The 27,612-nt window shown below is 44.5% G+C and overlaps 1 protein-coding gene across 1 annotated transcript; it reads right to left on the bottom strand.

The window, feature by feature from the left end:
* Nucleotides 1-425: 425 nt before the first annotated feature.
* On the bottom strand, nucleotides 426-21,569 carry si:ch211-142k18.1 (uncharacterized). Its single transcript, XM_029763958.1, has 5 exons — nucleotides 21,220-21,569; nucleotides 3,889-4,175; nucleotides 3,556-3,732; nucleotides 2,532-2,633; nucleotides 426-992 (listed from the first exon to the last, which is right to left on the bottom strand). The coding sequence occupies exons 2-5, from the start codon at nucleotides 4,167-4,169 to the stop codon at nucleotides 851-853; spliced, it is 702 nt and encodes a 233-aa protein (XP_029619818.1). The 5' UTR covers nucleotides 4,170-4,175; nucleotides 21,220-21,569; the 3' UTR covers nucleotides 426-850.
* Between the last annotated feature and the right edge of the window lie 6,043 nt (nucleotides 21,570-27,612).

Raw genomic sequence — 27,612 nt, 5'->3', positions numbered from 1 at the left:
CGAGAAGAAGAGTAGGAGGGAGGGAAGAAGTGTAGGAGGAAGAAGAGTAGGAGGGAGAGAAGAAGAGTAGGAGGGAGAGAAGAAGAGTAGGAGGAAGAAGAGTAGGAGGGAGAGAAGAAGAGTAGGAGGGGCAGAAGAAGAGTAAGAGGGAAGTAGGAGGGAGAGAAGAAGAGGAGAAAGTTCTCCTTAGGGATAGATTCTATCAGATCTGTGCTAGCAGACATCCTCATAGCGGTTGTTTTGGCGGCGGCAGAGGTGGAATGCATTAGAACTGTCAAATCCACAAGCGGCTCCCAGATTTATACCTAAAGTGGACATTGCAATTGGCTGCACAGAGTCGCATTAAGGGAAATTTCGAACATTGGAGATTGAGATCTAATCTACACCTCGGTTAGGCTAATATAAATCTTCATGACTTAATTGAATTATTTTTTTAGTTTCAGTGTAATTATTTCTATATAGCCTATACTTTATTGTTCTGAACTTCATGACAATGATCACATGAGCTGCTGTTCACCGATTTATGACAAGTTCCTCCGTAGTTACACCTCCGACACCACCAAAACATCAGCTATGTGGGTGTCGGCTATTGCCGCTTTACACTTGATCTAATTTAATCTAGGCCTTAGTTGCCTGGTCCAATAGCTGTTTGTGCTCTCTTGCACAAACAGATCTGAGACCAGGCTACAAAAGAGTCACAGCAAAGACCATAGGAACTGGAGAGACAGCACAAACAGATCTGAGACCAGGCTACAAAGGAGTGACAGCAAAGACCATAGGAACTGGAGAGACCGCACAAACAGATCTGAGACCAGACAATCTCCTTAGCGATGGAGGATAGTAAGTCTCTTTAGCGATGTAAAGTTTTGAGAGAATCTTTGAGCTGTTTGGTGAAGGAGGCGTGGAGGGTCTGAGACAAGGTATCCAGCCTCATGGCGATGTCTGCTGCTGCCTGGAAGAGGCCCTCGAACGTTAGGGACTCCTCTTTGATTCTGTCATGAAAGGAGACAAGACAAACAGGGTTAGCAGGGAGAGAGAGGAGGATGGAAGGAGGGAGTGAAGAAGGGAGGGAGGGAGAGAGAGAGCGGAGGAGGGAGGGAGATAAAAGAGGGAAAGCGGTGTGAATGAAGGAGAGGTTAGGCAGGGACACCTCTTTGATTCTGCCATACAGGGAGACAAGACAAACACAGTGTCAACAAGAGGGAGAGAAGAAGAGAGTATGGACCGAAGAAGAGAGTATGGACCGAAGAAGAGTAGCAGAGAGAGGAAGAGTAGGAGGGAGGGGAGAAGAGGAGGAAGGAGGGAAGAAGGGTAGGAGGGAGAGAAGAAGAGGAGGAAGGAGGGAAGAAGGGTAGGAGAGAGAGAAGAAGAGTAGGAGGGGGGGAAGAAGGGTAGGAGAGAGAGAAGAAGAGTAGGAGGGAGGGAAGAAGAGTAGGAGGGGGGGAAGAAGGGTAGGAGAGAGAGAAGAAGAGTAGGAGGGAGGGAAGAAGAGTAGGAGGGGGGGAAGAAGGGTAGGAGAGAGAGAAGAAGAGTAGGAGGGAGGGAAGAAGAGTAGGAGGGGGGGAAGAAGGGTAGGAGGGAGAGAAGAAGAGTAGGAGGGAGGGAAGAAGAGTAGGAGAGAGAGAAGAAGAGGAGGAAGGAGGGAAGAAGGGTAGGAGAGAGAGAAGAAGAGTAGGAGGGGGGAAGAAGGGTAGGAGAGAGAGAAGAAGAGTAGGAGGGAGGGAAGAAGAGTAGGAGGGGGGGAAGAAGGGTAGGAGAGAGAGAAGAAGAGTAGGAGGGGGGAAGAAGGGTAGGAGAGAGAGAAGAAGAGTAGGAAGGAGGGAAGAAGGGTAGGAGAGAGAGAAGAAGAGGAGGAAGGAGGGAAGAAGGGTAGGAGAGAGAGAAGAAGAGTAGGAGGGAGTGAAGAAGAGGAGGCAGGAAACGTAGAGAGAGTTTGGAAAACACACTGTAAAGGGGGAAATGGTGGTGTACATAGTGCAGATGAACGCACGCTGTATGACGTAAGACAATGAGTTCTGATGAGAACACAGTATTTATTACAGTAATTAAACCGCAGAGAGGCCTTGATGATGGTTATTAAGGTAAATACATCACTCAGACCCAGGCCACATCTTGGTTCTGATGAGGACATAGTAGGGTTGTGAATGTCTGGGAAGAACAGAGAGTCTGAGTCAATAAGGTGGCCGTTAATGGACCGGGGGAAAACAGTGGTTGCTAAGGTGACTGTTAATAGAGCTCTGTATAAACTAATCAATGAGCCGGGAGGAGTTCCTGTCTCTCAGTAGATTAGATCACACTAATACAGTATGTGAATGTCTCTGTTCCTCTCTCTGGCTGCCTGTCCAGTCTATGGCATGGTCCTCTCAGTGGCAGACCAGAGGAGGATGTCTGTGTCGAGGTTTTTCCTTGCTCTATGTTTGCTCTTCTGGGTGTTTAAGTCTCAGACACGCATTACATTAATGGATTTATTATAATAATAGACTGTGACAGATTGAGATGTATTAACTAACTGGTTTCATCCATGTACTTACTTCCGTATCCCAGTCAGAGCCTCCAGTACATCTCCTTCCAGCTGTCCCTCCAGATCCTCCATCACCTTCTGGACCACACCGTTACAGTTCTGCTGCTCCTCCCTGATGACATAATACACAACATAATGACATAATACACAACATAATGACATAATACACAACATAATGACATAATACACAACATAATGACATAATACACCGTCACAGCTCTGCTGCTCCTCCCTGATGACATAATAACATAATGACATAATACACCGTTACAGCTCTGCTGCTCCTCCCCGATGACATAATAACATAATGACATAATACAGCTCTGCTGCTCCTCCCTGATGACATAATACACAACATAATAACATAATACACCGTTACAGCTCTGCTGCTCCTCCCTGATGACATAATACACAACATAATACACCGTCACAGCTCTGCTGCTCCTCCCTGATGACATAATACACAACATAATGACATAATACAGCTCTGGTGCTCCTCCCTGATGACATAATAACATAATGACATAATACAGCTCTGGTGCTGCTCCCTGATGACATAATACACAACATAATGACGTAGTATATAATGACATAATACACCATCACAGTTCTGGTGCTCCTCCCTGATGACATAATGCACAACATAATGACATAATACACCATCACAGTTCTGGTGCTCCTCCCTGATGACATAATACACAACATAATGACATGATACACAGCATATTGACATAATACACTGTCACAGCTCTGCTGCTCTTCCCTGATGGCATAGCACACTGTATTCTCACTCACCTTATCGTTCAATGATGATTCCATCCTCGTTTGTTAAATCTGTAGAAATCTAAATGAACCACACTCCAAAGTACTCATTAAGCAGATTATGGTTATTTTGTAGGTTTTACCTGCAATGACTGTGCAATGATATGTGGTTGTTTTAACCTAACTTATTTCAATACACTGCCAGTAAGATAATAGCGTCTGCTGGCTAAAATATAATGACGACATGTAAAATGCAAAGGATAGTCACCAACCGGATGCCCACTATGTTTTCCTCGATGACGTCCTCGTAGCGCTGCTCATCCCCCAGCTCTGCTCCTATGTACTGGACTAGGTTCTCCACCACCGCCTGGTTCCCATGCTGTATAGCCTTCAGGTAGGCCAACTCTTCTCTCTGGGCCTTGAGGCGCCTGGCGGAAGCCTGACTGGTGCTGAAGCGATTGATTGATTGATTGATTGATTGACATGTATTATCCGACAAGAGGAAATTATTTTCTCACACATTACATAGCGTACACAAATCACATAGAAACACAACAGGAAACAAACAGTAAACAACAGACGTTGATATTTAAATAGTATCACACCTGAAGTGGACGGAGCACTCATCTGGCTCCAGGTTGTAGTGGAACACTGGCTTAGGTGGAAGTATTTTTACCCAGGATTCTCTTGTCTCTGTTTCTAACCCCGCAGGGTAATCTCCTGGCTCCTGGGAGGAGGACGTGTTCTTGTTGGTGCTGAGGGTCGTCATGGAGACGTCGAAGCCCGAGCCCCAGTCGCTACTGTCACCACTCTGGCCAAGGCATGGGTTTGTTATCGTGGAAACCCATAGCAAGGTTACCAGTAGCCAGCACCACCAACACCCCATGGCAACCTTGGAGTTAGAGAGGAGGATGAGAGTGGAGTGAGTGGCCAGAAGCCAGCACTACCAACGCCCCATGGCAACCCTGAAGTAAATCTGTAATACCTATACGTTTCAAGTAGACCACCATAGTCCCTGTACCCAAGAACGCCAAGGTAACCTGTCTAAATGACTATCACCCAATAGCACTCACATCTGTAGCCAAGAAATGCTTTGAAAGGCTGGTCATGTCTCACATCAACACCAATCCATAAGGTTGAGGGGATTCTATAACACTGAGGCAATTCTATAAGGCTGAGGCGACTCTATCTGAGCCGATTCTATACGGCTGAGGCGATTCTATGAGACTGAGGGGATTCCATGAGGCTGAGGGGATTCCATAAGGCTGAGGGGATTCCATAAGGCTGAGTGGATTATATAAGGCTGAGTGGATTACATAAGGCTGAGGGGATTCCACGAGGCTGAGGGGATTCCACGAGGCTGAGGGGATTACATAAGGCTGAGGGGATTCCACGAGGCTGAGGGGATTCCATAAGGCTGAGGGGATTCTATGAGGCTGAGGGGATTCCATAAGGCTGAGGGGATTCCATGAGGCTGAGGGGATTCCATGAGGCTGAGGGGATTCCATAAGGCTGAGTGGAATACATAAGGCTGAGGGGATTCCATGAGGCTGAGGGGATTCTATGAGGCTGAGGGGATTCCATGAGGCTGAGGGGATTCCATGAGGCTGAGGGGATTCCATGAGGCTGAGGGGATTCTATGAGGCTCACACAAAATGGGACTAACACCAAATTCAGACTCTGCATGCAGAATTCTGCAAAAATATCCTCTGTGCAAATAAGAATTAGGCCGATACCCGCTAATTATCAAAATCCAGGAAAGAGCCGTTAAATTTTACAACCACCTAAAAAGGAAGCGATCCCCAAACCTTCCATAACATCATAACAAAGCCATCACCTACAGAGAAATGAACCTGGAGAAGCTAAGCAAGCTGGTCCTGTGGCTCTGTTCACAAACACAAACAGTCCCCACAGAGCCCCAGGACAGAAACACAGTTAGACCCAACCAAATCACAAGAAAACAAAAAGATAATTACTTGATTCTTTTGGAACTTTTGTACATTTAATGTCTACTTTTTTATTGTTTATTTCACTTTTGTTTATTATCTATTTCACTTGCTTTGGCAATGTAAACATATGTTTCCCATGCCAATAAAGCCCTTATATGAGAGAGAGAGAGAGAGAGAGAGAGAGAGAGAGAGAGAGAGAGAGAGAGATACAGAGAGAGAGAGATACAGAGAGAGAGAGAGAGAGAGAGATACAGAGAGAGAGATACAGAGAGAGAAATACAGAGAGAGAGAGAGAGAGAGATACAGAGAGAGAGAGAGACAGAGAGAGATACAGAGAGAGAGAGAGAGAGAGAGAGACAGAGAGAGAGAGAGAGACAAAGAGAGAGAGAGAGAGAGATACAGAGAGAGAGAGACAGAGAGATACAGAGAGAGAGAGAGAGAGAGACAGAGAGAGGGAAAGAGAGAGAGAAAGAAGTTTTCTGCTTCCATAGCACATTTGGTTTTGGTGGTAACAAGCTCAGTTTACTTTCACGGTACAGGAAACAAGTTTTCCTGAATAGAATAGCTGAAGTTAAACCTTGCTTGTAACCTACAGTATGAGAAATGTATTTTTGAGAACTGCTAAACAATGTACATTTTAGTATTTTTACCTTATAATTGAATACATTTGACATCAATTTATGTTTTGAAGGTAAAAACCAAATCATATATTGATGTGGCTGTAAATACCACATCATCATTCTCCATCAGCCAGTGTGCTTCAATAGGACCAAGTGGAAAGAGTCCCTCTATGTGTTACCATTATGAATGATAGTGTAGTGTACAATACACTGCTGAATACCTGGGTTATATATAACAATATATTCCACTCATTATCTGAATTTCATTGATAAGCTGTAAGCTGATGAATTCCGAGACAGGCGATATTGTATCAGTTGACATGTCACATAGAAAAGCGTGAGGACAGATGCTGGGAGACGAGAAGCAAGTACAGGGAGAGAACATTTAATGGAACAAAGGACATGAAACAGAACATGGACAGCGTCTGGACAGGGGAAAACAAAACGACAATAATGCTGGGGATGAAACAGAGTTACAGACTGATATAGGGAAGGCAATAAAAATGTGAAGGAGTCCAGGTGAGTCCAATGAGCTCTGATGCGCGTAATGATGGTGACAGGTGTGAGTAATGATGGGCAGCCTGGCGCCCTTGTGAACCAGAGAGGGGGAGCGGAAGCAGGCGTGACAGTAACCCCCTAGGGGCGCCACTCGGCGTCCCACCTGAGTGAGCCTGACGTGCCGGCCGAGGCGTGGGAGCCTGACGAGCCGGCTGAGGCGTGGGAGCCTGACGAGCCGGCTGAGGCGTGGGAGCCTGACGAGCCGGCTGAGGCATGACGTGGGATGGGAGCCTGCCGTTCCAACCGATGCAAGGAAACCTCTCGAGCCAGCTACGGTGTGGGAGCCTGACGAGCCGGCTGAGGCACCCCCGGTTCCATCGATGGCAGCACCAGGACCCGACGTCACCAACAAAAAATACACTCTAGCGGGAGCAGGCGTGACAGAGAAGGTGATCTTGTACAATGTTGCATGGGGCAGAAATGGTATACAAACACTGTGCTACGTTTTGTACAGTAGCCTACTGCTTTACAATACCCTTATCGCTGATGATTTGTCCTACCTATTAACGTATGTACTTTATAAGGATAATGAAACTGTAAGACTGACACATTTCAACATGCTCACAACCTGGCATTGGATACCATTTCTTTTTTTTAAATGTGCATGTCAAGTTATAGTCAGATATTTTATGAAAAATTATATTTACCATCTATTATTCTTGCTATTCAGCACTTAAATAATAATTGTTTTGAAATGTGTATCTTGTATTTTTTGCTATTGGAATAAACAGTAGTTAAAATTTCTAACTGGTGAGCCATTATCTAATGTATTGGGGAGTAAACTAAATGTTTAATGGAAAACTCAAGAGTGAAAGATATGTGTGAAACCCTAATTAATTTACAATTAAAGGTTCTGAATGTAAGATATGGGGCATTACAAATGTTTTTGAGATTTTTTTACTTAGAGTTTATAAGCTATACCACTGAAAAATGTGCCGTAGCAAAACCCAAGCCTACTTGATGATAATAGGGCTCATTAATAGGGCTGTTGCCCCTAGCGGGCGGTTTTGAAGGCATTTTCAGACATCCAATTTCGAAGTCAATCTTGAGCCATCTGGTTGGTAGCAACACATTATAGTAAACACACACACACACACGCACGCACACACACACACACACACACACACACACACACACACACACACACACACACACACACACACACACACACACACACACACACACACACACACACACACACACACACACACACACACAAATCAGGAGTAAACCCTCTCTCTAAACCCTCTCTCTACAGTCTCTCCCCATGTCTGTTGTTTGTGATTAGTTTGAATGGTGGTGACCTCACATACCTTACTGAAGCTGTGGGAACAGTAGTTCAACAGAAACCTTTCAACCGGCCCAGATTGCTAGCAGACACACACATAACACACGCTCGCGCACACTCACGCATGCACACATGCAGACACACGCTAGTTTCCAGACGCCAGGAGTTTGTCCGAACACCGCCAGGCTATTACATCAGTTACTATACTCTATGAAAAAAAGAGATCCAAAAGGGTTTTTCGGCTGTCCCCATAGGAGAACTCTTTTCGTTCCAGGTAGAATCCCTTTTTGGTTCTAGGAGGAACCCTTTTTGGTTCCATGTAGAACCCTCTGTGAAAAGTGTTCTACACAGAACCCAAAAGGGTTCTACCTGGAATCAAAAAGGGTTCTTTTTTCGGACATCCGTGTGTGTGTGTGTGTGTGTGTGTGTGTGTGTGTGTGTGTGTGTGTGTGTGTGTGTGTGTGTGTGTGTGTGTGTGTGTGTGTGTGTGTGTGTGTGCGTCCATGATTGTGTGATTGACGTATGCAGAGTGAGGAATATGTCTGATGTTATCTCTAGCCCATTGGACTGACACAGTTATATTGAGGGTGCTTGTTTATGCATGTAATGATGAGAATGTATTTCCCAGATTGACGTACTTAACCAATTAAAATCTCTAGGGAAAATAAATTGGTTCAGTTTACCTTCGGAAAATGATCTAATTTCAATAGTTTTATGTTTAAAAAATAAATAAATGTAATTGCTACATTTGGGAAATTGCTTTTTAAATGTATTTATATGGCCCTTTTCATTACATTACATATTATTACATGTTGGGGTATTGAGAACAGATAAGTAATATTATGTTTGACAGAGCTTGAATTTAGACTGTGTACGGGCCTCCTATCCCACCAGCCAAGTCGCACCAGTTCCAATGCCAAATACAATGTCTATCCAAATCCCCAGCACAGGAATCGCCTTCAAAACTGGCCACTAGAGGCAACGATGAACACTATTATTATCACCGTAGTAGGCTCACGGCTAGATAGGGTACTGTGGACGGAGAAGTCTTTCTCCGAGGCTCGCGGGTTCAATCCCAGTGCTAGGCACTCATTTTTTTGTATTTTTCTGTATTTTTTTGGTCAAAATGTAACCAATAATTTAACCATTCGGGAATTAATGCATCTACATTCATCCCCCCGTGAACAAACGTTGGACTCTCAAGTCATTTTCACCATTTCGTTTGAGATCTTGTTAATCCCACAACAACACAAAACAAGAGTTCACTTGGAATACAGTACTGTGAGAGCAAAACTAATTCAAACCATTATTATGACCTTTTATTTTAACAGCATGTGACTATTCTCCTAAAACCAAACATCAGTCCTCAGATTTGAACAACTGAATGCCATGCCAAATGACAGCATCTGACCCATTTAGGACTGGAGTCATATTAAATGTGACTTTATTGTGTCTGTCTGTCTTCGATTGCAGTTTACAACAGCAAAGGGTAATCCTGTTAGCTCAAGTCTCTGTGTTACTGTAAGATAGCAGGGAGATCATTAAAGATAGACTGCAATATTTGACGATTGTCCATAAAATGTCGGATTTTGAACGGAGACCGTGAGATCCTGTTGAAGCCGAGGACCACTGCTTGTCTGTTTCTTATATGTTGAGTGTTAACTCTACACAGTGAAGCACAGTCTCTCTGAGTTGAGGCACGCCAGCTAGCCTCCCAGAGGACCATACCAACTAGCCTCCCAGGGGACCATACCAGCTAGCCTCCCAGGGGACCATACCAACTAGCCTCCCAGGGGACCATACCAACTAGCCTCCCAGGGGACCATACCAGCTAGCCTCCCAGGGGACCATACCAACTAGCCTCCCAGGGGACCATACCAGCTAGCCTCCCAGGGGACCATACCAACTAGCCTCCCAGGGGACCATACCAACTAGCCTCCCAGAGGACCATACCAACTAGCCTCCCAGAGGACCATACCAACTAGCCTCCCAGAGGACCATACCAACTAGCCTCCCAGGGGACCATACCAACTAGCCTCCCAGAGGACCATACCAACTAGCCTCCCAGGGGACCATACCAACTAGCCTCCCAGAGGACCATACCAACTAACCTCCCAGAGGACCATACCAGCTAGCCTCCCAGGGGACCATACCAACTAGCTTCCCAGAGGACCATACCAACTAGCCTCCCTGGGGACCATACCAACTAACCTCCCAGAGGACCATACCAACTAGCCTCCCAGGGGACCATACCAACTAGCCTCCCAGGGGACCATACCAACTAGCCTCCCAGGGGACCATACCAACTAGCCTCCCAGGGGACCATACCAACTAGCCTCCCAGGGGACCATACCAACTAGCCTCCCAGAGGACCATACCAACTAGCCTCCCAGGGGACCATACCAACTAACCTCCCAGGGAACCATACCAACTAACCTCCCAGGGGACCATACCAACTAGCCTCCCAGAGGACCATACCAACTTGCCTCCCAGGGGACCATACCAACTAGCCTCCCAGAGGACCATACCAACTAGCCTCCCAGGGGACCATACCAACTAGCCTCCCAGAGGACCATACCAGCCCCAAGGACCACTTGTACTTATGTCTTCTCTTCTCAAGTGCGGGGTGACAACTTTGTTGTTTTCCATATCCTGGTTCGGCCCTTAATTGACATCAGCTCAGTCTCTGTGTTAAGACAGAGCCAAAGACCACTCAACACAGCGCTCACCATTGCTTCACTTCACCATATTCCGTTGTGCACTCGTTTTGACCACGGTTACTATGGACTCTGGTCAAACATAGTGCACTATAAGTGTAATATAGTGCCATTTAGGATACAAACTCAGTCTGGTTAAGACAGGCTATAATGCGCCGTCTGGTTAAGACAGGCTATAATGCACCGTCTGGTTAAGACAGGCTATAAGACTCAGTCTGGTTAAGACAGGCTATAAGACTCAGTCTGGTTAAGACAGGCTATAAGACTCAGTCTGGTTAAGACAGGCTATAATGCGCCATCTGGTTAAGACAGGCTATAAGACTCAGTCTGGTTAAGACAGGCTATACGACTCAGTCAAGTTAAGACAGGCTATAATGCGCTGTCTGGTTAAGACAGGCTATATGACTCAGTCTGGTTAAGACAGACTATAAGACTCAGTCTGGTTAAGACAGGCTATATGACTCAGTCTGGTTAAGACAGGCTATAAGACTCAGTCTCGTTAAGACAGGCTATAAGACTCAGTCTGGTTAAGACAGGCTATAATGCGCCGTCTGGTTAAGACAGGCTATAATGCGCCGTCTGGTTACGACAGGCTATAAGACTCAGTCTGGTTAAGACAGGCTATAAGACCATCTGGTTAAGACAGGCTATAATGCGCCGTCTGGTTAAGACAGGCTATAAGACTCAGTCTGGTTAAGACAGGCTATAAGACCGTCTGGTTAAGACAGGCTATAAGATTCAGTCTGGTTAAGACAGGCTATAAGACTCAGTCTGGTTAAGACAGGCTATAATGCGCCGTCTGGTTAAGACAGGCTATAATGCGCCGTCTGGTTAAGACAGGCTATAAGACTCAGTCTGGTTAAGACAGGCTATAATGCGCCGTCTGGTTAAGACATGCTATAAGACTCAGTCTGGTTAAGACAGGCTATAAGACCGTCTGGTTAAGACAGGCTATAATGCGCCGTCTGGTTAAGACAGGCTATAAGACTCAGTCTGGTTAAGACAGGCTATAAGACCGTCTGGTTAAGACAGGCTATAAGACTCAGTCTGGTTAAGACAGGCTATAAGACTCAGTCTGGTTAAGACAGGCTATAATGCGCCGTCTGGTTAAGACAGGCTATAATGCGCCGTCTGGTTAAGACAGGCTATAAGACTCAGTCTGGTTAAGACAGGCTATAATGCGCCGTCTGGTTAAGACAGGCTATAAGACTCAGTCTGGTTAAGACAGGCTATAAGACTCAGTCTGGTTAAGACAGGCTATAATGCGCCGTCTGGTTAAGACAGGCTATAAGACTCAGTCTGGTTAAGACAGGCTATAAGACCGTCTGGTTAAGACAGGCTATAAGGAGAAACAGCTTTCGTCAGTGGAAAATGTCTGCCACATTCCCCATACTTCGGCCTACTTTAAAATGATTATTAAATAGCATGTCTGTTTTGACAGGTCATTGTCAGACTGTCTGTCTCTCCATAAACATTTGGCTGGACTTTGTCAGTGTTGGATGGCGAGTGGCAACATATTTGGGCTTTGAAGAATGGTTCTGTCCTTATTTTATAGGACGGCTTGAAATAGGACATTGACCACCGGTAATTATATTGCCAGTGCATCGTCCACTCCATTTTTCCCAATGGGTTTACACACTAAAACTAGCCCATGAGGCACAACGACCCAAATCTGTAACTCCTTTAGCAGAACCGTACACCAAATCTGTAACTCATTTAGCAGAACCATACACCAAATCTGTAACTCATTTAGCAGAACTGTACATCAAATCTGTAACTCATTTAGCAGAACCATACACCAAATCTGTAACTCATTTAGCAGAACTGTACATCAAATCTGTAACTCATTTAGCAGAACCCTACATCAAATCTGTAAGTCATTTAGCAGAACCGTACACCAAATCTGTAACTCATTTAGCAGAACCGTACACCAAATCTGTAACTCATTTAGCAGAACCGTACATCAAATCTGTAACTCATTTAGCAGAACCATACACCAAATCTGTAACTCATTTAGCAGAACCATACACCAAATCTGTAACTCATTTAGCAGAACCATACACCAAACCTGTAACTCATTTAGCAGAACCGTACACCAAATCAATAACTCCTTTAGCAGAACCGTACACCAAATCTGCAATACTACTGACACGTTTTGCTTTACACTCAGATTGTAATTCTATAACAAACATTTGGCAAAACACAACACACAATTCTCTACCTTTGGTACAACCTTCACAACTAAAATATATTGTGTACAAATGCAAAGCAACACTGTTCATCAAGCTAAGTTTAATTACCCATTGACCACTTTCACATGTTCAAACACTAATTGCGTAAATGTTTGCAATCAGACCTTTGGTATGGATAAAAAGGCCACAGGTGAGTACTCCTGTGTTTGGAGAACAATGGAAAAAAAACGTGGCAGAGAGAGGTAGAGGTAGAGATGGAGGTGGAGGTGGAGGTGGAGGTAGAGGTAGAGGTAGAGATGGCGGTGGATCAAGAACAAGGAGAGTACTCTGCTGAAATTCGGGCGACTACGGTGGAACATGTGATCAACTATGGTTTGACCTTGAGAGAGGCTGGGAAGAGAGTGCTGCCCAATCTGAGCCGCTTCCATCCTTCATCTGGATGTTCCAAAATGAGAACAGGTGTGAGAATAGGTATTTACTGCAAACATTGGACCTCTCTACTACAGTTGAAGTCAGAAGTTTACATACACCTTAGCCAAATACATTTAAACTCAGTTTTTCACAATTCCTGACATTTATTCTGAGTAAAAATTCACTGTCTTAGGTCAGTTAGGATCACCACTTTATTTTAAGAATGTGAAATGTCTGAATAATAGTAGAGATAATTATTTATTTCAGCTTTTATTTCTTTCCTCACATTCCCAGTGGGTCAGAAGTTTACATACACTCAATTAGTATTTGGTAGCATTGCCTTTAAATTGTTTAACTTGGGTCAAACATTTTGGGTAGCCTTCCACAAGCTTCCCACAAGCTTCCAGCATCTTCACAAGATACTTTGCTGTTGTTCTGGGATTGATTTGTAGTTTTCGCAACAAAGTACGTTCATCTCTAGGAGACAGAAGGCGTCTCCTTCCTGAGCGGTATGACGGCTGCGTGGTCCCATGGTGTTTATACTTGCGTACTATTGTTTGTACAGATGAACGTGGTACCTTCAGGCATTTGGAAATTGCTCCCAAGGATGAACCAGACTTGTGGACGTCTACAATTTCTTCTATCTGAGGTCTTGGCTGATTTATTTGGATTTTTCCATTACGTCAAGCAAAGAGGCACTGAGTTTGAAGGTAGGCCTTGAAATACATCAACAGGTACACCTCCAATTGACTCAAATGATGTCAATTAGCCTATCAGAAGCTTCTGAAGTCATTACATAATTTTCTGGAATTTTCCAAGCTGTTTAAAGGCACAGTCAACTTAGTGTATGTGAACTTCTGACCCACTGGAATTGTGATACAGTGAATTGTAAGTGAAATAATATGTCTGTAAACAATTTTGGAAAAATTACTTGAGTCATGCACAAAGTAGATGTCCTAACCGACTTGTCAAAACTATAGTTTGTTAACAAGAAATTTGTGGAGAGCTTGAAAAACAAGTTTTAATGACTCCAACCTAAGTGTATGTGTGGCCACCAGCTGCATTAAGTACTGCAGTGCATCTCCTCATCATGGACTTCACCAGATTTGCCAGTTCTTGCTGTGAGATGTCACCCCACTCTTCCCCAAGGCACCTGCAAGTTCCCAGACATTTCTGTGGGGAATGGCCCTAGCCCTCACCCTCTGATCCAACAGATCCCAGAGGTGCTCAATGGGATTGAGATCCGGGCTCTTAGCTGGCCATGGCAGAACACTGACATTCCTGTCTTGCAGGAAATCACGCACAGAATGAGCCGTATGGCTGGTGGCGTTGTCATGCTGGAGGGTCATGTCAAGATGAGCCTGCAGGAAGGGTACCACATGAGGGAGGAGGATGTCTTCCCTGTAATGCACAGCGTTGAGATTGCCTGCAATGACAACAAGTTCAGTCTGATGATGCTGTGACACACCACCCCAGACCATGACGGACCCTCCACCTCCAAATCAATCCCGCTCCAGAGTACAGGCCTCGGTGTAAAGCTCATTCTTTCTACGATAAACGTGAATTCGACCATCACCCCTGGTGAGACAAAACCGTGACTCGTCAGTGAAGAGCACTTTTTGCCAGTCCTGTCTGGTCCAGCAACGGTGGATTTGGGCCTATAGGCGACGTTGTTGCCGGTGATGTCTGGTGAGGACCTGCCTTACAACAGGCCTGCAAGCCCTCAGTCCAGCCTCTCTCAGCCTATTGCGGACAGTCTGAGCACTGATGGAGGGATTGTGCGTTCCTGGTATAACTCGAGCAGTAGTTGTTGCCATCCTGTACTTGTCCCGCTGGTGTGATGTTCGGATGTATCGATCCTGTGCAGGTGTTACATGTGGTCTGCCACTGCGTGGACGATCAGATGTCCATCCTGTCTCCCTGTAGCACTGTCTTAGGCATCTCACAGTACGGACATTGCAATTTATTGCCCTTGCCACATCTGTGGTCCTCATGCCTCCTTGCAGCATGCCTAAGGCAAGGTTCATGCAGATGAGCAGGGACCCTGGGCATCTTTCTTTTGGTGTTTTTCAGACTCAGTAGAAAGGCCTCTTTAGTGTTCTAAATGTTCATAACTGTGACCTTAATTGCCTTCCGTCTGTAAGCTGTTAGTGTCTTAACGACCGTTCGACAGGTGCATGTTCATTAATTGTTTATTGGAAACATTGTTTAAATCCTTTACAATGAAGATATGTGAATGCTATTTGGATTTTTATGAATGATCTTTGAAAGACAGAATCCTGAAAAAGAGTTTATATTGCAATGACAGTATTTACTGTAATTTCAGAGAATCATGGAGTTGGATGCAAGTCCTATCGCGCAGGAACTCATATTCATAGATGAGGCTGGATTATATTTAGCAAAGACGAGGAGGAGAAGAAGGAACATCATTGAGGTACCTGGCAAGCGTGTGGTTAATGTCACCATATGCGCAGCTATGAGCTACAAAAGGGCCCTCCACTGCCACGCTACACTTGGACCATACAACACTGCCCATCTCCTTAATTTCCTGAACACCTTACATGACAGTCTTTTTTCAGCCAGAGCAGAGAGGGCCAGGTGATCCTGAGCAGCAAATGTATGTTCTAGTTTGGGACAACCTGATTTTCCACCGGGCTGCTCAGTTCAACCGGTTCCATGACCCTCCCAGGATTCTCTATCATCTCCCACCATATTCCTAATTTTTCAACCCCACTGAGGAGTTTTTTTCAGCTGTGGAAGGTGTATGATCGCAAACCCCATTTAAGGCCCTTCTACAGACAACGGAGGAGGCCTGTGGTGACATTCCAGCAGAGTCCTGTCAGGGGTGGATGCGTCATGCCAGAAGATATTTCCCCCTGCTGTCTGGCCAAGGAGGATATCGCCTGTGATGTTGATGAACATCTGTAGCCGGACCAAAACAACAGACATGACTGATTTTGTTTTCACAATGGAGTATTTGTTTCTTGACTTATGATTTTGATTTTGACAGTTACTTTATCTTTTCCGTACAATTGATCGAACATACAGTACAGTAGTAGAAATAGGCCTATTTTTATTCCTTTGAATATGCAAGATATATTTACTGTATGTTTGCATTTTTACTCTTTGTGTGCTTACAGTATGCTGTTTGACATTTATTGAGTCATGTTGAAATATAAAACTTACATTTTTGCATTTGTGTTCCTTTCTTGTTTGAGTACACACATACAATTTGATTTGATTTATACTATATATTGTATTTGTCACATGCGCCGAATACAACAGGTGTAGACCTTACAGTGAAATGCTACGAGCCCTTAAAGCAACGATGCAGTTTTAAGAAAATACATTTAAAAAAGTAAGATATAAGAAAAACAAATAATTAAAGAGCAGCAACAAATAACAATGGGGGGCTATATACAGGGTGTTACGGTACAGAGTCAATGTGGAGGCTATATACAGGGTGTTACGGTACAGAGTCAATGTGGAGGCTATATACAGGGTGTTACGGTACAGAGTCAATGTGGAGGCTATATACAGGGGGTACCGGTACAGAGTCAATGTGGAGGCTATATACAGGGTGTTACGGTACAGAGTCAATGTGGAGGCTATATACAGGGGGTACCGGTACAGAGTTAATGTGGAGGCTATATACAGGGGGGTACCGGTACAGAGTCAATGTGGAGGCTATATACAGGGGGTACCGGTACAGAGTCAATGTGGAGGCTATATACAGGGGGTACCGGTACAGAGTTAATGTGGAGACTATATACAGGGGGGTACCGGTACAGAGTCAATGTGGAGGCTATATACAGGGGGTACCGGTACAGAGTTAATGTGGAGACTATATACAGGGGGGTACCGGTACAGAGTCAATGTGGAGGCTATATACAGGGGGTACCGGTACAGAGTCAATGTGGAGGCTATATACAGGGGGTACCGGTACAGAGTTAATGTGTCAATATGCGGGGGCACCGGTGTCGAGGTAATTGTGGTAATTATGTACATACAGGTATGGTTATTAAAGTGGCTATGCTTAGATAATAACAGAGAGTAGTAGTAGCAGCAGCGTATGGGGGGGGGGCAAATAGTCTGGGTAGACATTTGATTAGCTGTACAGGAGTCTTATGGCTTGGGGGTAGAAGCTGTTTAGAAGCCTCTTGGACCTAGACTTGGCGCTTGCCGTGCAGTAGCAGAGAGAACAGTCTGTGACTAGGGTGGATGGTGTCTTTGACAATATTTAGGGCCTTCCTCTGACACCACTGGTATAGAGGTCCTGGATGGCAGGAAGCTTGGCCCCGGTGATGTACTGGGCCGTACGCACTACCCTCTGTAGTGCCTTGAAGTCGGAGTCCGAGCAGTTGCCATACCATTCAGTGATGCAACCCGTCAGGATGCTCTCGATGGTGCAGCTGTAAAACCTTTTGAGTATCTAAGGACCCATGCCAAATCTTTTCAGTCTCCTGAGGGGGAATAGGTTTTGTCGTGCCCTCTTCATGACTGTCTTGGTGTGCTTGGACCATATTAGTTTGTTGGTGATTTGATGCCAAGGAACTTGAAGCTCTCAACCTGCTCCATTACAGCCCCGTCGATGAGAATGGGGGCGTGCTAGGTCCTCCTTTTCCTGCAGTCCAAAATCATCTCCTTAGTCTGTATCACGTTGAGGGAGAGGTTGTTGTCTTGGCAGGTCAGGTCTCTGACCTTCTCCCTATAGGCTGTCTCATCGTTGTCGGTGATCAGGCCTACCACTGTTGTGTCATCAGCAAACTTAATGATGGTGTAGGAGTTGTGCCTGGCCGTGCAGTCATGAGTGAACAGGGAGTACAGGAGAGGACTGAGCACGTACCCCTGAGGGGCCCCCGTGTTCAGGATCAGCGTGGCAGATGTGTTGTTACCTACCCTTACCACCTGGGGGCGGCACATCAGGAAGTCCAGGATCCAGTTGCAGAGGGAGATGTTTAGTCACAGGGTCCTTAGCTTAGTGATGAGCTTTGAGGGCACTTTGGTGTTGAACGCTGAGCTGTAGTCAATGAATAGCATTCTCACATAGGTGTTCCTTTTGTCCAGGTGGGAAAGGTCAGTGTTGAGTGCAATCGAGATTACATCATCTGTGGATCTGTTGGTGTGGTATGCAAATTGGAGTGGGTCTAGGGTTTCTGGCATAATGGTGTTGATGTGAGCCTTGACCAGCCTTTCCAAGCATTTCATGGCTACAGACGTGAGTGCTACTGTCCGGTAGTCATTTAGGCAGTTTACCTTAGTGTCCTTGGTAACAGGGACTATGGTGGTCTGCTTGAAACATGTTGGTATTACAGACTCAGACAGTGAGAGGTTGAAAATATCAGTGAAGACACTTGCCAGTTGGTCAGCGCATGCTCGGAGTACTGTGCTGCTGATCCGTCTGGCCCAGCGGCTTAGTGAATGTTGACCCGTTTAAAGGTCTTACTCACATCAGCTGCAGAGAGCGTGATCACACAGTCATCCGAAATAGCTGATGCTCTCATGCATGTTTCAGTGTTACTTGCCTCGAAGCGAACATAGACGTTATTTAGCTCATCTGGTAGGCTCGTGTCACTGCGCAGCTCTCGGCTGTGCTTCCCTTTGTAGTCTGTAATAGTTTGCAGGCCCTGCCACATCCGACAAGTGTCAGAGCCGGTGTAGTACGATTCGATCTTAGTCCTGTATTGATGCTTTGTCTGTTTGATGGTTTGTGGAAGGGCATTGCGGGATTCATTATAAGCTTCCGGGTTAGAGTCACGCTCCTTGAAAGTGTCAGCTCTACCCTTTAGCTCAATGCGAATGTTCCCAGAATCCATGGCTTCTGTTAGGGGTATGTACGTACAGTCACTGTGGGGATGATGTCCTCAATGCACTTATTGATGAAGCCAGTGACTGATGTGTTGTACTCCTTAATGCCATCGGAAGCATCCCGGAACATATTCCAGTCTGTGCTACCAAAACAGTCCTGTAGTTTAGCATGTGCTTCATCTGACCACTTTTTTGTAGACCGAGTCACTGGTGCCTCCTGCTTTAATTTTTGCTTGTAATTTTTTTCCCTCTGGTTGCACATTTAACATGCTGATAGAAATTTGGTAAAACAGATTTAAGTTTCCCTGCATTAAAGTCCCCGGCCACTAGGAGCACCGCCTCTGAATGAGCGTTCTGCTGTTTGCTTATAATACAGCTCATCTTTTTATTTTATTTTTTATTTCACCTTTATTTAACCAGGTAAACTAATTGAGAACAAGTTATCATTTACAACTGCGACCTGGCCAAGTTAAAGCAAAGCAGTGGGACAGAAACAACAACACAGAATTACACATGGAATAAACAAGCGTACAGTCAATAACACAATAGAAAAAAAACAAAGTCTATATACAGTGTGTGCAAATGGCGTGAGGAGGTAAGGCAATAAATAGGCCATAGTAGCAAAGTAATTACAATTTAGCAGATTAAAATTGGAGTGATTGATGAGCAGATGATGGTGAGTAAGTAGTGATACTGGTGTGCAAAAAAGCTCTGCAGTGGTATGTAGACGACTATGAAAAATACAGATGAAACTCTCTAGGTAGATAGTGTGGTCTACAGCTTATGATGAGATACTCTACCTCAGGCGAGCAAAACTTTGAGACTTCCTTAGATATCGTGCACCAGCTGTTGTTTACATAAATGCATAGGCCTCCGCCCCGTCTCTTACCAGAGGCTGCTGTTCTGTCTTGCCGATAGAGTGTATAACCCACCAGCTGTATGTTCTTGATGTCGTTGTTCAGCCACGACTCGGTGAAACATAAGATGTTACAGTTTTTAATGTCTCATTGGCAGGATACTATATATATGTGCTTTCAGTTGGTCCCATTTATTTTCCAGCGATTGAACATTTGCTAGCAGAATGGAGGGCAAGGGCAGATTAGCCACTCGTCGCCTTATCCTCGCAAGGCACCCTAATCTATTGCCTCGAAATCTCAGTGTCCTTCACCAGCGAATCAGGGGGAATCAGGGCCTGGTCGGGTGTCCGTAGTATATCCCTCGCGTCCGACTCATTGAAGAAGAACTCCTCATACAATTTGAGGTGAGTAATCCCAGTTCTGATGTCCAGAAGCTCTTTTCGGTCATAAGAGATGGTAGCAGCAACATTATGTACAAAACAAGTTACGAACAATGCGGAAAAAAAAAAAAAATAGCATGATTGGTTGAGAGCCGATAAGACGGCAGGGCCATCATTTCAGTATAACAACAACATCTTAGTCTTTACACTGAAATAGGTTCTGATAGTAGTGTTTGAATACGTCACTTTCGTGTGATCTTGGTTGTCACTAAGTTAGATTCATTTGATGTGTGTGTGTGTGTGTGTGTCTCATTTGTATGCCGAGTTTCATTTTGAGCAGGGAGAACATGATTTTGATTGCTGTGTTTCATTTTGAAAGATGGCTGTGGGGTTATGTTCAAGCACTCAGCCCTCTCGTATAGGGTCCACCTGGATAGACCTCAATTGCATCCAGAATGGCACCCCTATTCCCTATATAGTGCACCAGTCAAAAGTAGTGAACTATAAAGGAAAATAGGGTGCCATTTGTGACTCAGACCTAGGTTGCACCTGAACAGAGAGACCCCGCCCCTCAACAGGTGTACGTCAGACAGAAACCTATGTGTCATTCAATCCAGGTAATGTTGCTATGACAACAAACTCTGTCTCTCTGGCAGCAGCCGTGTGTCTGGTTTCAGTCTAAAGAGACGAGAATGAGATGAGGACCAGCAAGGTCACAGCTGATTGGCTAACAAACACCAAGGTCACAGCTGATTGGCTGACAAACACCAAGGTCACAGCTGGATTGGAGAACAAACAATTTGATCACCCTGTTGCAGGAGAAATTGAGTTTTAAAAAGTATTCTAATGTTTGTAAATTCCTTTTTTAAAATGTCAAACTTGATTTGCCTTAAAGAGAAATATATCAACCCCTCCAAAAGAAATCCATTAATTATAATACATATAATAATTCACATGTCCTGTTGCTGCAGGATTATTTTCCTGCTGTGTGAAACTGGTTCAAATGATGATACGGCATCTGTAGGTTTTCCTGCTTTGTAGACTACAGAGAAAGAAATAACCAGAAGAACTGATCAAACAGAGAAACAAAGTAACTTCCCAATTTAAATCAACACCCAAGACTCAAATTAAATGAAAGGAAAAAAATGAAACTCACCCAAGTCCTGTGACCTTTCACAGTTATAAACTTTCCACTTCCAGGTTTCACCGTCAAGTGAAAGGATTTTAAAGGGATCCTGGGTTACCAAACACGGGCACAGAGTGCAAATACCCACTAACTTCTTTTCCTTACTTCATTCTTTCTACTCAAAGAAAAAAAAAACACACACACTTCCTCACACACACACTTAATGGTTGGCTAGGTAGCGTGGTCGGTCGCCGGTCTGTGTGTGTGCCCCTGTCTGGGTCTGGGAAAGGGAAAGGGAGGAGATGTTTGGAGAAAGAGCTGAAACTCAATGATTTCTTTCTATGCGGTGGAAAGCCTAGTAGTCTAGTTGACATCTGATGGGGGGGACAGGTGAGGTAGAATGAGAGAGGGGGAGGAAAGGGAGGTAGGGAGGGAGAGGGAGAGAGAGAGGGAAGGAGAGAGAAAGAGAGGGAGAGAAAGGGAGAGGGAGGGAGGGAGAGAGAGAGAGAGAGAGGGAAAGAGAGAGAAAGAGAGAGGGAAGGAGAGAGAGAGAGGGAGAGAAAGGGAGAGGGAGGGAGAGCACGAGATCGAGAAGGAGGGAGGAAAGGGAGGGAGAGAGAGAGAGGGAAGGAGAGAGAGGGAGAGAAAGGGAGAGAAAGGGAGAGGGAGGGAGGGAGAGCACGAGATCGAGAGGGAGGGAGGGAAGGGAGGGAGAGGTGTGTTGGGAGAGAAAAAGATTTAGAAAGCGAAGGGGGAAACCCTTGTTATGACACAGCCAGCTGGATATCCATTCCCCATACCTTACTGAGGTAGGCATGTGAAAATAATTAGTGAGGACTGGAATATATGAAAAATAAGTCTTATTATTAGTGTATGTATATTTTTAAGTAATAATAACAACCATTTACACCTGACTATTATGTGGAAACTGGCCTGTGAGACAGAAGTACACATTGTATAGGAAAGACAGCCGTCTGTGCAATGCATTAGTCTTTTTAGAGAGAAGAGAGGAACACAGTTATGTGAGAAGGCAGCATAGTTTTGAAACAGGCTGTGGTTTTATAATATCTTTCTAGAAAATCATAAGATAAAAATACACACTTTCAAAGAAGACCCATTTCTATCTATCCAGGAAAAGCATGGATAATGTGGGATAATTGCTGCCATTTTGGGGAAATGTATTCTTTGGAACATTAACTACCGGAGAGGAATGAAAGGGTGGAGGAATGGAGGAGTGGAGGGGTGGAGGAGTGGAGGGATGGAGGGGTGGAGGAGTGGAGGGATGGAGGGGTGGAGGGGTGGAGGAGTGGAGGGATGGAGGGGTGGAGGGGTGGAGGAGTGGAGGGGTGGAGGAGTGGAGGAGTGTAGGGGTGGAGGAGTGGAGGATTGGTGGTGGAGGAGTGGAGGGGTGGAGGAGTGGAGGGGTGGAGGGGTGGAGGGGTGGAGGAGTGGAGGGGTGGAGGAGTGGAGGGGTGGAGGAGTGGAGGAGTGGAGGGATGGAGGAGTGGAGGGGTGGAGGATTGGTGGGGGAGGGATAGAGGAGTGGAGGGATGGAGGGGTGGAGGGGGAGGGGTGGAGGATTGGTGGGGGAGGGGTGGAGGGGTGGAGGAGTGGAGGGATGGAGGAGTGGAGGGGTGGAGGATTGGTGGGGGAGTGGAGGGGTGGAGGAGTGGAGGAGTGGAGGGGGAAGGGATAGTGGAGGGGTGGAGGGATGGAGGAGTGGAGGGGCAGAGGAGTGGAGGAGTGGAGGGGTGGAGGAGTGGAGGGATGGAGGGATGGAGGAGTGGAGGGGCAGAGGAGTGGAGGAGTGGAGGGGGAAGGGATAGTGGAGGGGTGGAGGGATGGAGGAGTGGAGGGGCAGAGTAGTGGAGGAGTGGAGGGGTGGAGGAGTGGAGGAGTGGAGGGGGAAGGGATAGTGGAGGAGTGGAGGGGCAGAGGAGTGGAGGAGTGGAGGGGTGGAGGAGTGGAGGGATGGAGGGGTGGAGGAGTGGAGGGGTGGAGGAGTAGAGGAGTGGAGGGGGAAGGGATAGTGGAGGGGTGGAGGGATGGAGGAGTGGAGGGATGGAGGGATGGAGGAGTGGAGGGGTGGAGGAGTGGAGGGATGGAGGGATGGAGGAGTGGAGGGGCAGAGGAGTGGAGGGATGAAGGGACGGAGGAGTGGAGGGGTGGAGGGGTGAAGGGAAGGAGGAGTGGAGGGGTGGAGGGGTGGAGGATTGGAGGGGCGGAGGGGTGGAGGAGTGGAGGGATGGAGGAGTGGAGGAGGGGAGGGGCAGCGGTATGAGGAATAGTACAGATGTGGAGGGGCAGAGGAAGTATAATACCGATGTAGGATATTAATTTGATCATCCTGTTGCAGGAGAACCTTCCTGCAATGCAGGAAATGTACTGTAAAACTTGTAGTGTATTTGAGGCTTAAAAAGGCTTCTGAAGTTTGTAATTTTCACTTGATTTTCCTTTGCAAAAAAGTATCACCCCCTTCAAAAATGTACATTAATTATAATCCACATAATAATTCACGTTTCCTGTTGCTGCAGGATTCATTACCTGCTGTAGCAAACTGGCTCAAATTAAGAGCCGACATCTGTGTTATACGTCTTTCTCTGAGACCAGGTTACTTGTTGCGTCATAACAACAACGGAGAATTACGGGGATAATTTACGTAGCAGGTTAGGTGAATAGGGTTAAGATTAGAATAAGGATTAGGGGAAAGGGTTAAATTCTACAGTTGTCCCCGATGCGACTCGAGCACGCAACCTTTGGATTGCTACACGGTTGCGGAGTACTTCCACCCATCCTCCACGACCAACCTCCCTCTTTTTGTTTCTGTCTGAAGTGAATAGACATTAGTAGATATCATACGTCCAACCCATACATCTTGGAGGTTCTCATGAATACGTAAAGTATTTTCCGTATGGCTCTGAGACCAGGTTGAAACCACAACCTCCCTCTCCATTAGGTACATGAGAACCAGATGGGACGTGTCAGGTCTGACAGTGGAACGAGCCCTGAGCCATATTTAGTCTACATCTCTACATGCTAAGAGGAAAGGTGCTTCATCACACACACACACACACACACACACACACACACACACTACATCACACACACACACACACACACACACACACACACACACACACACACACACTACATCACACACACACACACACACACACACACACTACATCACACACACACACACACACACACACACACACACACACACACGCACGCACGCACGCACGCACGCACGCACGCACGCACGCACGCACGCACACACACACACACACACACTACATCACACACACACACACACACACACACACACACACACACACACACACACACTACATCACACAGGAACAGGAACAGGAAGGAATCGTCATATACAGTAGAGTGTAATTTTTTTCATCTTATTCATTGTGTCTTACAGTTGTCAATGAAAACACATCTCCATTGGAAATATGTTTTTTTTTAAAAACATTTTATGCAGCCAAAGATATGGTACGAGAGGTTGCGACATCCTCTTGCTGGCGATAGGAAGAGCTGCATAGGAACGGACTGATCTCCATCAATTCCATTCTATTCATTCTAAAATGGAATTTGAAACTTGACATTATAATGTCTTTCAAAAAGAATTCACCTTGCACTATAGTGGGAGGACATAGTGTATCTTACTTTCAAAGGCAATCATAGATGTGGCAGCGTTATTATGAAAACAGAAGTGCATACACACACAATATCTATACAATAGTGTACAGTGTATCTATACCATAGTGTGTCTCTACCTCAGTGTGTCTATACCATAGTGTATCTATACCATAGTGTATCTATACCATAGTGTGTCTATACCATAGTGTATAGTGTATCTATACCATAGTGTATCTATACCATAGTGTGTCTATACCATAGTGTATATATATTCTATAGTGTATCTATACCATAGTGTATATATTCTATAGTGTATCTATACCATAGTGTGTCTATACCATAGTGTGTCTATACCATAGTGTATCTATACCATAGTGTATCTATACCATAGTGTATCTATACCATAGTGTGTCTATACCATAGTGTATATATTCCATAGTGTGTCTGTACCATAGTGTGTCTGTACCATAGTGTATCTATACCATAGTGTATCTATACCATAGTGTATATATTCCATAGTGTGTCTGTACCATAGTGTGTCTGTACCATAGTGTATCTATACCATAGTGTATCTATACCATAGTGTGTCTGTACCATAGTGTATAGTGTATCTATACCATAGTGTATAGTGTATCTATACCATAGTGTATAGTGTATCTATACCATAGTGTATCTATACCATAGTGTGTCTGTACCATAGTGTATAGTGTATCTATACCATAGTGTATAGTGTATCTATACCATAGTGTGTCTATTCTATAGTGTATCTATACCATAGTGTATCTATACCATAGTGTATCTATACCATAGTGTGTCTATACCATAGTGTGTCTATACCATAGTGTATATATTCTATAGTGTATCTATACCATAGTGTGTCTATACCATAGTGTGTCTATACCATAGTGTGTCTATTCCATAGTGTGTCTATACCATAGTGTGTCTATTCCATAGTGTATCTATACCATAGTGTATCTATACCATAGTGTATCTATACCATAGTGTATAGTGTGTCTATACCATAGTGTATCTATACCATAGTGTGTCTATACCATAGTGTGTCTATACCATAGTGTATCTTTACCATAGTGTGTCTATACCATAGTGTGTCTATACCATAGTGTATCTATACCATAGTGTATCTATACCATAGTGTATCTATACCATAGTGTATCTATACCATAGTGTATAGTGTGTCTTTACCATAGTGTGTCTATACCATAGTGTGTCTATACCATAGTGTATCTATACCATAGTGTGTCTATACCATAGTGTATCTTTACCATAGTGTATAGTGTATCTATACCATAGTGTGTCTATACCATAGTGTATCTATACCATAGTGTATCTATACCATAGTGTATCTTTACCATAGTGTATATATTCTATAGTGTATATATTCTATAGTGTATCTATACCATAGTGTATATATTCTATAGTGTATATATTCTATAGTGTATATATTCTATAGTGTATCTATACCATAGTGTATCTATACCATAGTGTATCTTTACCATAGTGTATATATTCTATAGTGTATATATTCTATAGTGTATCTATACCATAGTGTATCTTTACCATAGTGTGTCTATACCATAGTGTATCTTTACCATAGTGTATCTATACCATAGTGTGTCTATACCATAGTGTGTCTATACCATAGTGTATAGTGTATCTATACCATAGTGTATCTATACCATAGTGTATATATTCTATAGTGTATCTATACCATAGTGTGTCTATACCATAGTGTATATATATTCTATAGTGTATCTATACCATAGTGTGTCTATACCATAGTGTGTCTGTACCATAGTGTATATATTCTATAGTGTATCTATACCATAGTGTGTCTATACCATAGTGTGTCTATACCATAGTGTGTCTGTACCATAGTGTATCTATACCATAGTGTATCTATACCATAGTGTGTCTATTCCATAGTGTATCTATACCATAGTGTATCTATACCATAGTGTATATATTCTATAGTGTATCTATACCATAGTGTGTCTATTCCATAGTGTATCTATACCATAGTGTATCTATACCATAGTGTATCTATACCATAGTGTATAGTGTGTATATACCATAGTGTGTCTATACCATAGTACGTCTATACATAGTGTATACCATAGTATATCTTAGTATAGTATACCATAGTGTTCATACAGAACCATAGAAGAAAGAGATGATGAGATTCAGTATCTCCCATAGATCTCTATGCTTATCGGTTCTGTTTTCCTAATCATGTTTGACAAATATCTCTTAAATGTCAAACTCTTCCTCCGACGTCAGACCCAAGTGTTATGTTTTGACAAGAGAGAGAGAGAGAGAGAGAGAGAGAGAGAGAGAGAGGAGAGAGAGAGAGAGAGAGAGAGAGAGAGAGAGAGAGAGAGAGAGAGAGAGAGAGAGAGAGAGAGAGAGAGAGAGAGAGAGAGAGAGAGAGAGAAAAAATTAGGCCGATTCCCGCTAATTATCAAAATCCAGAAAAGAGCTGTTAAATTCTACAACCACCTACAAGGAAGCCATTCCCAAACCTTCCATAATTAAGCCATCACCCACAGAGAAATTAACCTGGAGAAGAGCCCCCTCAGCCAGCTGGTCCTAGGGCTGAGTTCACAAATACAAACAGAGCCCCAGGACAGCAACACAAATTGACCCAACCAAATCATGAGAAAACAAAAGATAATTACTTGACACATTGGAAAGAACTTAAAAAAAACAGAGAAAACTAGAATGCTATTTGGCCCTAAACAGAGAGTACACAGT

The sequence above is a fragment of the Salmo trutta genome, chromosome 1 (genome assembly GCF_901001165.1).
Source record: "Salmo trutta chromosome 1, fSalTru1.1, whole genome shotgun sequence".
NCBI lineage: Eukaryota > Metazoa > Chordata > Actinopteri > Salmoniformes > Salmonidae > Salmo > Salmo trutta.
The sequence above is the reverse complement of the archived record's forward strand: the minus strand, read 5'-3'. Positions and strand labels throughout refer to the sequence as shown.